Source organism: Carassius auratus, chromosome 43 (assembly GCF_003368295.1).
Source record: "Carassius auratus strain Wakin chromosome 43, ASM336829v1, whole genome shotgun sequence".
NCBI lineage: Eukaryota > Metazoa > Chordata > Actinopteri > Cypriniformes > Cyprinidae > Carassius > Carassius auratus.
The window spans coordinates 10,984,252-10,996,036 of record NC_039285.1 but is presented as its reverse complement, the minus strand read 5'-3'; the positions used below and the strand labels follow the sequence as shown (position 1 = coordinate 10,996,036).

The window sequence follows — 11,785 nt, the reverse complement described above, 5'->3', positions numbered from 1 at the left end:
GGCACTTTTGGTCACCCTAGAACAGTGATCCTCAAATCTGGCTCGCGAGATCCAGTTTCCTGCAGAGTTTAGCTCTGACTCTAATTAAACACACCTGCCTGTGATTTTCTAATGATCCTTAAGACACTGATTAGCAAACTCATGCGCGTTTGATTAGGGTTAGAGCTAAACTTCGCAGGAAACTGGATCTCGCGAGCCAGATTTGAGGATCACTGCCCTAGAACAAGGATCCTCAAATCTGGACCTCGAGATCCACTTTCCTGCAGAGTTTAGTTCTAACCCTGATCAAAACACACCTGAGCATACTAATCAATGTCTTTGGGATCATTAGAAAATCACAGGCAGGTGACTTGAATCAGGGTCGGAGCTAAACTCTGCAGCATTGGCCAAAATGGCTTAATTATTATAGGGAAGAAGAAAGTCAACAGTAATGTGGTTTGTAGACCATTTGGGATGATCACATCCTGAGCAAATGGTGACCAATTGTAGAATGGGAATGGTGTGGGACACTGAGACCACCAAAGACAAAGGAGTGTCAGAACTTAATTAACATAGATACTAGCTGTTGCAAGAGGAGCAACTTCATTTACATGAAGGGTAGTAAAATGAACATGTATAAAAGGTTTGAACTTAGGATGTTCTGGCTTCTTTTTGACTCCGTTGAACCCAAGGTACTACATGTACTTCTGTGCTGCAATAAACATCTTCATCAAGTTCTTTAATGTCCTCGTCACTTTTTCTTACAGGTGCTTACAATATAGACATTTTGTCAGTCCTTTAACTTTCAGTGACGGGATATGTAAATATCCGATAGGTGGCGCTGAAGCTCCCAAAACGGTGTGCTTCTTAAATGTGTCCCCCGAAACACTAAACAATTCAGCTAATCGATCAGTGGTTCCCGTGAGCTCTGAGAACCATAGAGAACAGATATAGAAATTGTCAGCAATTTGAGGCTTCCGTAGAAGATGCATTTTTCTTTTCAGCACAGTAAGTTACACACGCAGTGTGAAAAACCGCGCGAGATCACAGGTCGCTCGATATCCTGACTCGCAGAATGCATTGCTGGACTGTGTGTTGTCCTGTTTTTAGCTTAGCACGAGTAATGTTGTGTTTTATTTCTTTCCCGACATAGCTTTAAAACACTGATCGGACAGTGATGGATTCCCTGAACTTTGAGTCCGAGATGGAGGCAGACGGGCAGGGCAATTACTCTCTGTTCCCAGCGCTGGACAGCATGAGCAGCCTGACTGGAGCCGCGGAGAGTCTGGACGCGTGAGTTTGTTGGCCAGAGGATGAAAGCGTTATTGATGAAAAATCCCCTTCACTTTAGCACAGACGCCTGAAAAGCTGTTTTGTATGACTGCACGGAAACACCCCCAAAGGCCATTGTTGTTGATTTAGGACATGCTGCCAAGATATAATTTGGTGTGCCGTAAAATAAGTACAGCGGTTACCGTGGTGGAATGACGGAATCAGACATAAATATAAGTTACGTGTCCCGCGTCTGTGGCGCTTCTGTGGTGTTAGCACTTTTGTTTATGTACATGATGGTGACTCGTGCTTCTGTGTCAACCATGCACGTTGTGTAGTAATCATTCAGCGTAATTTTATTATATCACCATACTATTGCGTTTGAGTTGATATAATATGGTTCATTTATATTTACTTTGATTTTAGGATTGTTTTACTATGACTCTCAAAAAAAACAAAAAAAAAAACAAGCTTCCCACCGAGACAGCATTTTGGCCATCATAATTACTTTTTGGCGTACCAAATGAGTAGGCTATTTATTAAATAAATACTATACTTTCTGTTAAGTTATAGTTATAAAGGTTATAAACGGAATCTATTGATTTCAAAGACTCGCATGTGTTCATATGCATTAACACATTTGTAATAAAGTTGGAATTTAGTACAATTAAATATAATATTGAAATGTACTGAGGTAAATTAGAATTACATTTATAAATTACAATTATGATCAAGTATTTTGCATGGGCTGAAGTATGTAAGTCACATTAAAATATGTATGATTATTTGATCATTTGTCAAAAAAAATTTTTTTTTTTTGCTTACCCTCAAGTTGTTCCAAATTGTATGAGTGTCCTTCTTCTGAAGAACATGAAAGAAGATATTGTGAAGAATGTGGGTATTGACTATGGAAGTCAGTGGGGACCAGAAACCGTTTGGTTTTTCTGTATTCTTCAAAATATCTTCTGTGTTCAGCAGAAGAAAGAAATTCATACAGGTTTGGAACAACTTCAGGGTAAGTAAATGTTGACAGAATTTTTGTTTTCGGCTAAACTATCCTTAAAAAGACATTCCTGATAGCTCATATAAATCATGGAGATGTCTTTTTGACACCTGCATTTACATCTGCAAGGTCTATTTTTGTGTGTGTGTGTGTGTGTTTGTGTTTGCTCACCTGCAATACACCTGTAGGACGTTTCCTAATGAACGTCAAATAGACATTTAGAAAATGTCTCAGACTTTTATTATTTAGAATGTATGAAAAACTGGCGTCTGGAAGATGTTAATCAGATGTTTGTACATGGCGTATGCTCTCTAGGGGTCCGTTCTTTGTACGTGGATGACTCAGTTATCTGAATTTTATTGTTGACGATTTGACATGATCCAGGATTGCTTCTCAAAAGTTTGATGCATGACTGTACCAAATAAGCAATAGACATTGAAATATTTAATGTCTCATACTCTGAGTCTCAGGTGCTTTCCACTGGACACTTTGTTTTGGTTCTTTGAATTCGGGTGAACCAGAGAACTTTGGTAGCTTCCATGAATATATGTCAGGTATAGCACAAACAAGCTGATGTTTTTCCCAAGAAGACACCTGCTCCCAATGAGAGGGTGGAATAAAGGTTATTGTAGATGAGTATCACATTTGCACTCGTGTGATTTTGCACTTCGCCTACAGCTTGATATTTCTTAACTATGTGCAAATGTGAGACAGTCTCAAATGGGCGTTTTGACCCATATCCTGAACTTTAGGGATATTCTCTAGGCTCCATCACACAGTAAGTTGTTTCTCTGCCTCATATTAGTCATCAATCGACTGTATGAAATAGCAGATATAAATGTACATATATATATATACTTAAAAGATTTGAAGCAAACATTCAATAAAATTAAGTGCATTTTGTTTTTCACAAGTGCTATGCATCTTACAGGGTTTTTTCTTTTTTGTATCAATAGTTATTTTATTACTTTAGAAATATGATAAATAATAGTTACACTGCTAACTGAGATTTCCTCATTACTAGGGCCTACAAAAACAAACTATTGTAGATGTATTTGAAATATTTTATCTCATTTACTGCTGCTCTTTTTTTATATATTTTTTTTCTCTCAGTGAAACCCCTAATGAGGTTGCAGATAAACCGAATCTCACTTGGCTCGACGCTGCTCAGGTGAACATCTCCCTTAAATCATGCTGTTGTTATTGCACGTACATGTCTTGTAATCAAGTCACCGACTCTTCTGATTGTTTAAGATTGTTCTTGAAGAGGCCGGGCGGCCCATGCACATCAAGGAGATTAAGCAACGGATCATCGATCGTGGACTGGTGCAGTCAAAGTAAAGAAATTATTTAAGAACTACTCAAATTTCCTTCGGCTTTATAACGGCATGCACAAATGTAAAGATGAACACTGCTTCTCTTACTATTTCACAGTGCAAAGTCAAGCCTCGAGGCGGTCATGTATCGAGAGGTGAGACTCGCAGTCCAGCTCAGGTTTATTTATGATGCCGTCATGCTGTTACCTGTCAGTCATGTTCCATTTTTTACTTTATGCTTTCCATTCAGTACCAGTAATGTGTTTAATTTAGTGCATGCTTTCATTTGTATTTGTCTATCATATTTGCATTCATGAAAGTTTTAGAATGACTAATATAGGAGAAAAGGGTGAAGTCAGAGCAGTCTGTCGCTAAGAGAGCCTAAATGAGAAGTAGTCTGCAGCGTTTGCTTTAGTTTTACGGTGTGTTCCAGACTCAGAAAGGGAGCAGACGCTTCAAGAGGATTGAAAGCAGGAATGGAGTTTTTGCCCTGTTGGTAAGTCAGTTAGCTGTCAGTGTTTAGAAATACTTTGTATTAGGACAGTGATCCTCAAATCTGGCTCGCAAGATCCAGTTTCCTGCAGAGTTTAGCTCCGACTCCAATTAAACACACCTGCCTGTGATTTTCTAATGATCCTGAAGACACTGATTAGCAAACTCATGTGTGTTTGATTAGGGTTAGAGCTAAACTTCGCCGGAAAGTGGATCTCGCGAGCCAGATTTGAGGATCACTGTATTAGGATGAAAAGCACCATTGTTTTTTGTTTTTGTTTTTTTTTTTGCAACTTTTTTAAACTGTCCAGTCATCATTTTCTTTTTGATATGTGTTGTTTGGAGTCCGTGTCAAACAGACAAACATGATAATTTCTATTTAGGGGCCAAGCACCGAAGGTGCGTAGGACCCTCTTGTTTTTGTTCCGGTTCTTATTAGGGGCCAAGCACCGAAGGTGCGTAGGCACCTATTGTAATCGTTGGCGTTATTCTTCTTCTTCTTCCGCCGCAAGTCTATGGCAGCCCATAGAACCGGTTGCGGGAAAGTTGTATAATTTGGCACACTGATAGAGGACAGTCCCAACATTAACCATAGCAAATTTGAAGTCTCTATCTCCTACTCTCTAGCGCCACCACTTGTCCAAACTTTCAATGTTTGTATGCTAATAACTTTTGAACCGTAAGCCAGAAAATGAAAAAAAAAAAAATCGCAAGGTTTAGTTTTTTCGCTATTTTCAATTATTCGAAAAACCTTCTTTTTCGAACTCGTCCTAGATGGTTAGTCCGATTGCCACGAAAATTATCTCAGATCATCTTCAGACCAGGCCGGCAAAAAGTTATGGAATTCAAGTTGATTCGTCCAACCGTTGTCGAATGACACGTAAACAACTTTGACGAAAAGCACGCAAAAATGTCTCAAAAAAATCTCGGCAACGCTTTGTCATATTGAGACCAAACTTGGTGTGTGTTATAATAAGCATGAACTGAGACTACCTGCAGTGTTTCGACACAGCACCACCTAGTGGTCAGGAGATGTGAAAAATGCATATTTTGGCTTATAACTTCTGAATGGTTTGGCCAAAAATCACACAACGGGTCTCTTTAGATTCAGTGAGTCATGTCGAGTCGAATGATATCCAATTGTCCTGTGTCGGCCATTTTAGGTGTCGGCCATTTTGAATTATGTTTTAAAATGCTGTATTTTTTGAACGCAGCATCGTATCGTTTCGCAAATAATTACAAAAATATTCGGCTCCATGCCTTGAAGGTACTCAAAAGGTTTGGTGGCAGCGCCACCTTGTGGCCAATAGTTATAATGAAATATCACATAAATGTTAATAACTTTTGAATAAATTAGACTATTAAAATTAAAATGGTCTTGCTATATTCTGTGGGTAAAGCCGAGAGCATTGATACCAATTATGTGAAAATTGGCCATACTTCCTGTCCGGCATTTTGATTAACGTTGAATACCTACTTTTTCGAACTCCTCCTAGACCGTTAGTCTGATTTTCACCAAATTTGACGTGAATCATCTTCAGACCATGCTGGCAAAAAGTTAGGGATTTCGTGTCGATATACAAAACGGTTCAAATTTAGCGCATCAACGAATTTGCTGGAAGGGTGCCAAAATGCATTTCAGGCTGTATCTCTGCAACGCTTTGACATATTTGCACCAAACTTTGTATGTATCATCGCCACCTCACACTGACCATGCCACATAAATTTGGTAACAGAGCCACCTATTGGTCAATATTAATAAACCATTCATTAACAATGAATATTTACACATTTAAAAATGCTAATAACTTTTTATTGCATTAGCCTATTGCATTGAAATTGTGCTCAAAATATTCCCTGGCTTATGCCGATAACATAGATACCAAATATGCCAGTGTATGTTGAACTTCCGGTCCGCCATTTTTATTTATGTTGAAAACCTATTTTTTTTAACTCCTCATCAATCGTAGGTCCGATTTTCACCAAATTCGAATCAGATGATCTTCAGACTATGCTGACACAAAGTTATGGATTTTGTGTCGATAGACAAAACCGTTTTTGCATACCACAGTGACGAAGTTGAGGCACAATGAGAAAATGACACTTGAGGCTGTATCTCTGGAATGCTTTGGCATATTAACACCAAACTTTGTGTGTGTCATTGAAAAGTAACACAGAGTACACCAAATTGATTTTATAACAGTGCCACCTATTGGTCAAACTTGATAAGCCAAGTAATCATGCTACTAGAGGTGGTATTTATGATTTTTTTTTTTTGCCATTTCAATTACAATAATCCTAAAATTGCTGTTATTGCTCGTTAATGCATTTGGTGAGATGCTCCATGCCATGCTAAGCTCCTACATTTGCCATGGGAGTGCTTGGCCCCGTAATTGCTGCTTGCAGCTATATTTATATTTGATGTTATTTTTACTTCAAAGGTGAAGTGTGTGTTTTCGCCCGGGCGTTAAATATTTATTTTCATGAAATAAATATTTGCCCACACATTTCATCAACTAGATGTTGACACTGGACAATAAAAAACAAAATAACTGCTGTTTATAATCTTCATAAAGTTAGTTGATCTTGGTCTTACTTTGAAGATCACACTCAAAAGACACACTTCTCTTTTAAATAGATTCAAGCCATTTAATTTAACAACTGTGGGAAGCTGTAATAAACAGTTCTTCTTTTTACCAGTCTGACAAATAAGCCCTGTTGGATTTATGTTTGTAAAACTCTTTGATTTGTAACTCATATATGCAGACTGATGAAGAGAGACAGCATGCATTGCAGGCATTCTCTGCCCAGTCCACCTTCTCCAGCTCGGGCTCCGGCTCGTCCCTGGGACCCCTGCCTTCTCCAACGAGCCACACTGAGTCCAGGCCTAAGGTCAGGAAGGGCAATCGTAAGAACCAAAACGAGAAGTATCGGCTGAAGTACATTCGTCTGCGCAAGGCTGCCCGTGCTATGATATTTGTAAGTAAAAGTTAAGCCTGCTTTAGACTTTATTATGGTAACCATCCTTAAATTGGGCCTCTTTGACTCACAGGAAAATGCAGCGTTATATGATGAGATTGCTCACCTGGAAGAGAAGTTTGTCCGGGCAAAAGAAGAAAGGAGGTACATCCAACACTCAGTTATCTTTATTACAAAATATACCTGATTGAATATCAAAATTGTAATTATTATTTTAAAAAGATGAAAATCATTGGAGCTGTTTAGTCCAGTTTTGTATTTGACATATATTTTTCCAAACTCTTCATACTTTTACAAAATTTCTTTTTTTTTTATTTTCTTCAAAAGAAACAAATACTTTTATTCTGCAGGGATGCATTAAAGTGAATATACATGACAGTTAAGAAGTTTATGATGTTACAAAAGATTTCTATTCAAAGTAAATGCTGTTGTTTTGAACTTTCTCCTGGGAAAAAAAAAAATCCTGACTCATGAAAAACGCAATGTATCATGGTTCCCACAAAAATATTAAAATGTTTCCAACATGGATAAAAATAGGAAATGTTTCTCGAGCACCAAATCAGCTTACTAGAACAATTTCATTTTACAATGAAGACCGGAGTAACGGCTGCTGAAAATGTAGCATTGTATCAGAAATAAATTGCATTAAAAAAAATTTGTAAATAGTTATTTTAAATATTTCACAACATTATTTTCTGTATTTTTTGTTCTCATAAATGCAGCCTTGTTAAGCATGAAGAGACTTATTTTGAAAATAACAATGCTGTACATGTATGTAAACCAAACAAGCCTGAGTTACCTTAAATGTTTAAAGGTTCATAATAGCTTATAATAATAATATAAAAAAAAGGCTTATATGGTATGTTTTAGTATTATTTGTCATCCGGATCAAATACATAAAAATAATCAGCAATCTGAATAACCATTAGTTGCATTCCCGACCCCTAAGGAAGAGGCACTTATTTTGGCACTGTTTCTCCAGATTCCTTCTGAAGTCTTTGTTGCAGTATCAGTCTCTGGCTGAAGGAGAGTCAGTCCTGACCCCCAGCTGCAGCACACACCCACCTGTCACATTGAGCTCCAGCACAGCAGGGGGCGCTGCTCTTCCAGGCAATCACAGCCAGGCCACGGGACTCTCAGCATCTGAAGACAGCCTTTTGAAGAAACCCAAAAAAGAAAGAAAGGAGAGGGGAAGAGAGAACAGCAGGGAGGAACGTGAGTGTCTTCTACAATATAAGCGTCTGTATTTTGAGACTGCAGATTCAGTAGTTACTTAAGGTTTATTTGCTCAACTTCAGTTATGAAGAAGATTTGTAAGAAAAGGAGGGTTGTGGAAGGCGGACTGCGCAAGCTCGTGCAGCCCATCTCGCTGGATTCTTCCGGGAGGCCGGTCTTTCCCATCGTTCTTGGTGGACTCACTGTGTACAGCCTGGGGGAGGTCAGAAAGATGTCCAGCTCTAATGTGATATTGTAAAGCTCATAACTGTTGTTTTCTTCACAGTAAGTGAAGTAAATGTTTATCTATAAGAGGTTTTTAAGAGTGAAATGTTTTTATCGTAGATCATCACAGACAGGGCTCTGTTTCATGATGAAACCGCCATCTATCCCGTGGGGTTCTGCAGCACCAGGGTTTTCGCCAGCATGAAGAACCCTGATCTGAAGTGTCTCTACACCTGCCAAATCAAAGATGGTGGTCAAGGACCACAGGTGCACAGTTATGCATATGATGTTGACAGATCCTGCAGTTTGACATGCCTTATTCCATTTAAAACATCAGTGCTTGCGCTTCTGTAATTATGGCAGTAAAAGTGGTTTTTAAAAAAAACCTGGTTATGAGGTTGTCTGTAAACATTGACTATATGAGCTAAACAGAAACTTTAAAATCTATTTTTTCTTGTTGTATTTAGTTTGAGATTGCACCTGAGGATGATCCACAGAACGCAATAGTGGCCTCATCAGCCCTCACCTGCCACGCGAACCTGCTCAAAGCCATTGCTGCCCGAAGGTAAAGTCCTGTCTGGAGATTTACTTGGGACACTCGCCAATGTTATTTTCATGACAGTTAAGCTGATTTCTCACCAGAAGCCTGTTTGTTTGCAGTTACCCCCACAACCATTTAAAAATTCACAGGATACATTTCCAATGTTTTCATCACATCTAATTTTTTTTTCATCTACCCCAAATCCTCATTATTGTAATGCTATATATATATATATATATATATATATATATATATATATATATATATATATAGACACACACACACATTCATATATTAATTCACTGATGCTCTACAGTCAGCAGCGTTAAATCGAAAGCTCATATACTTACTTGAAGCAAACCCACCAAAATAAAAGCTTGCTGATTTTAAGTTTGAAAATGAAAAATTAAAATGATAAATTAATTTAGGTTCAAATTAAAATATTTAAAATAAAAAATTTAGCATTTAGTTTACTATAAAATAATTGTGAATATTTTTATTTTAAAATATTATAGAATTATTATAGAATTAAAATAAATAGAATTATTTAGATTTTTATATAAGGACTAAATCAAATCTCCAAGTTATCGTATGAGAACCAGGCTAAAAAACATGTGCATCCCTGTTTATATATTAGTTATACACTATTGTTCAGACGTTTGGGGTCATAATTTTTTTTTTTTTTAAATGATCCTGCATTAACACCCACCCCCTTTTTTAGTCCAAATGAATGTGACCTGGGAAGTATTTTTGATTACCCCTATACCCACTTCACTATTTGTACTACACAGAATATGTTCCAAAACTGATCATAATGTTTCTTATTCTAGGGGTAAACCCTTGACCAACATTGTCCCAACTGGAGCAGACTTTTTTGGTTTTTCTCACCCCACCATTCAGAACCTGATCCAGAGCTGTCCTGGGGCTCGCAAGTGCAGCAAGTGAGGAACAGTCATTTTTATTCTACATAATCATCATAATTTATTAATGACACAATGTTAAAGTATCTCTCTTCCTCTATACTTCAGTTATCAGTGGGTGCGTTTTGAGGTCTGTCGGCCTGGGGACGGACAGGTGGCACATGGCCTTTCAGAAGATGACGCATCTGTGAACTTTGAGTCCTTTCAGCGAGTGCAAAGCTGTGAGGAGAGTCCGAACCTTACAACAGAACACAGCAGCACAGGTCAGACAATTACCACAAACCACAACAAAAGAGTTTGACCTAAATACATTCTCAAGTCACATTGACTTATAAAGTTCTTTATACAATACAGATTGTTTCAAAGCAGCTTCACATCAATAACCAGAAAAATAACAGTATTAATGTCACAAAGGTCATTAATTATTAAACAAGCTATTAAATTCAGGTTTAAGCAGCTTTAGGTACCCAGGTTTAAATGCTGAAGCAGCTTGTAACCATTATAATTAAACTGATGGGCTTAATGAGAGATGTAAATACATTTTGTTTCTTTTACAGTGCGACCACAACAGCCTAACATCTCGACTCATCTTCTGAGTTCAGCAGCGCTGCAGTCTTCTGTAACTTCTCTCTCCAAAACTTGAGCTTATTCAATCACCTTTATCTGACAGTGAGCTCAGACTAAAGTGATTTGTATCCAGATGGAGTAATTATAAATAAGCCTATCATATCATTTATAATGTGTCACTCAGATCTGTAGTATGAAACCAATAATGCTGGTTAGACTGGATGCATCCCTGCATGTCGCAGTATGGCTTTTAGACATTTTTACAGAACTAAGCAAAATCCTTGTCAGGTCTGTTGTTATTCTTTGTACTTTTAATGTGTGTTATCAAAGTGTGCTCCTAGTGAACAATATGTGAAATACTACAGATAAAATGATGGGCAAAATCAGCCTTTAAGCGTTTAGTGTTACAGTTTAAGATTTCCCCTTGTTTTGCCAGTTCTGTAAAGCTTAAAGGCTCGTTCAGAAGCTACAGAATAAAATAAGCAAAGCCCTTTCGGCTTTCATCTTTCATTATGTAGGTCATTCCATGTATGTGATGAGAAGGCTTTGTACCTTGAGCGAATAATGTATTTCATAAAGAAGTCTTTCGACATCACACCTAAGCTGGTATTTTTGATACAGTGTCTTTCTTTGGTAAATGTAATATAAATGCTTTTTTTTTTTTATCTTGTGGGAAAGAGAAGGAAATGTATTCTAATCTTTCGAGGTTAAAATACCTCAGATAACCACTAAACGTCACTGTAGAGCTGTGAAAAACACATCTTGCACCTCACAGACAGTTACTACAGCACGAAGGCTCACACAGCTAATGCTTATTAAACAGAAGATAAATGTACCTTATAAATCCTCTTCAATCTCCAAGAGTTCATATTTTGTGTGTTATGTCTGCATTAATGTGAGTATATGCATCGATTGTACATTTTTGGTAGTTGCTTCACATCTTGATGTTATTTTAAAAGCTTTGAATACTACATTTTTAGTCACACTTAATATTTTAATGCTTTTTTCAGTTAATAATTTTATTTGCATGTTAAAGTTGTTGACCCCCTTTATGCTTTGTTTTGCCGATGCAGCTCCTGGTTCAAAGACAATTCATGAATCATAACCCGCAAAACTGGCTAGTGTGTTCATAAGTGTTCCCAGACATGATTTTTCTCCTGCTTTTGTTCATTTCAATACTATCCTGTCACTCAGATGAAGCTGTTGTCGCTGTGGTTTGCCACATGGTTGTCTCTTGGGCACCTAGTCGAAAACCTCATGTCACTGTGACCTCACG

The 11,785-nt window shown here is 37.6% G+C and overlaps 1 protein-coding gene across 3 annotated transcripts; it reads left to right on the top strand.

Annotated features, from left to right (window-relative positions):
- Positions 1–843: 843 nt before the first annotated feature.
- Positions 844–11,370, top strand: tbrg1 (transforming growth factor beta regulator 1). 3 transcript variants are annotated; one of them, XM_026231030.1, is made up of 15 exons: positions 844–987; positions 1,133–1,272; positions 3,368–3,425; positions 3,509–3,591; positions 3,689–3,725; positions 4,004–4,066; positions 6,859–7,041; positions 7,115–7,185; positions 8,024–8,256; positions 8,340–8,479; positions 8,602–8,748; positions 8,949–9,046; positions 9,853–9,963; positions 10,051–10,205; positions 10,500–11,370. In XM_026231030.1, exons 2-15 carry the CDS (start codon positions 1,157–1,159, stop codon positions 10,583–10,585), a joined length of 1,581 nt encoding a protein of 526 aa, XP_026086815.1. In that variant the 5' UTR covers positions 844–987; positions 1,133–1,156; the 3' UTR covers positions 10,586–11,370. The 3 variants fall into 3 exon arrangements, with proteins under 3 accessions (XP_026086815.1, XP_026086814.1, XP_026086816.1); XM_026231029.1 differs by having other exon boundaries at positions 6,829–7,041; XM_026231031.1 differs by lacking the exon at positions 4,004–4,066 and having other exon boundaries at positions 6,829–7,041.
- Positions 11,371–11,785: the final 415 nt, after the last annotated feature.

Coding starts and splice junctions, on each gene's coding strand:
- tbrg1 (XM_026231029.1), top strand. CDS start 1,157: ATGGATTCCCTGAACTTTGAGTCCGAGATGGAGGCAGACGGGCAGGGC. Junction 7,042..7,114: donor CTGCCCGTGCTATGATATTT/GTAAGTAAAAGT, acceptor TTTGACTCACAG/GAAAATGCAGCGTTATATGA. Junction 8,257..8,339: donor AGAGAACAGCAGGGAGGAAC/GTGAGTGTCTTC, acceptor GCTCAACTTCAG/TTATGAAGAAGATTTGTAAG.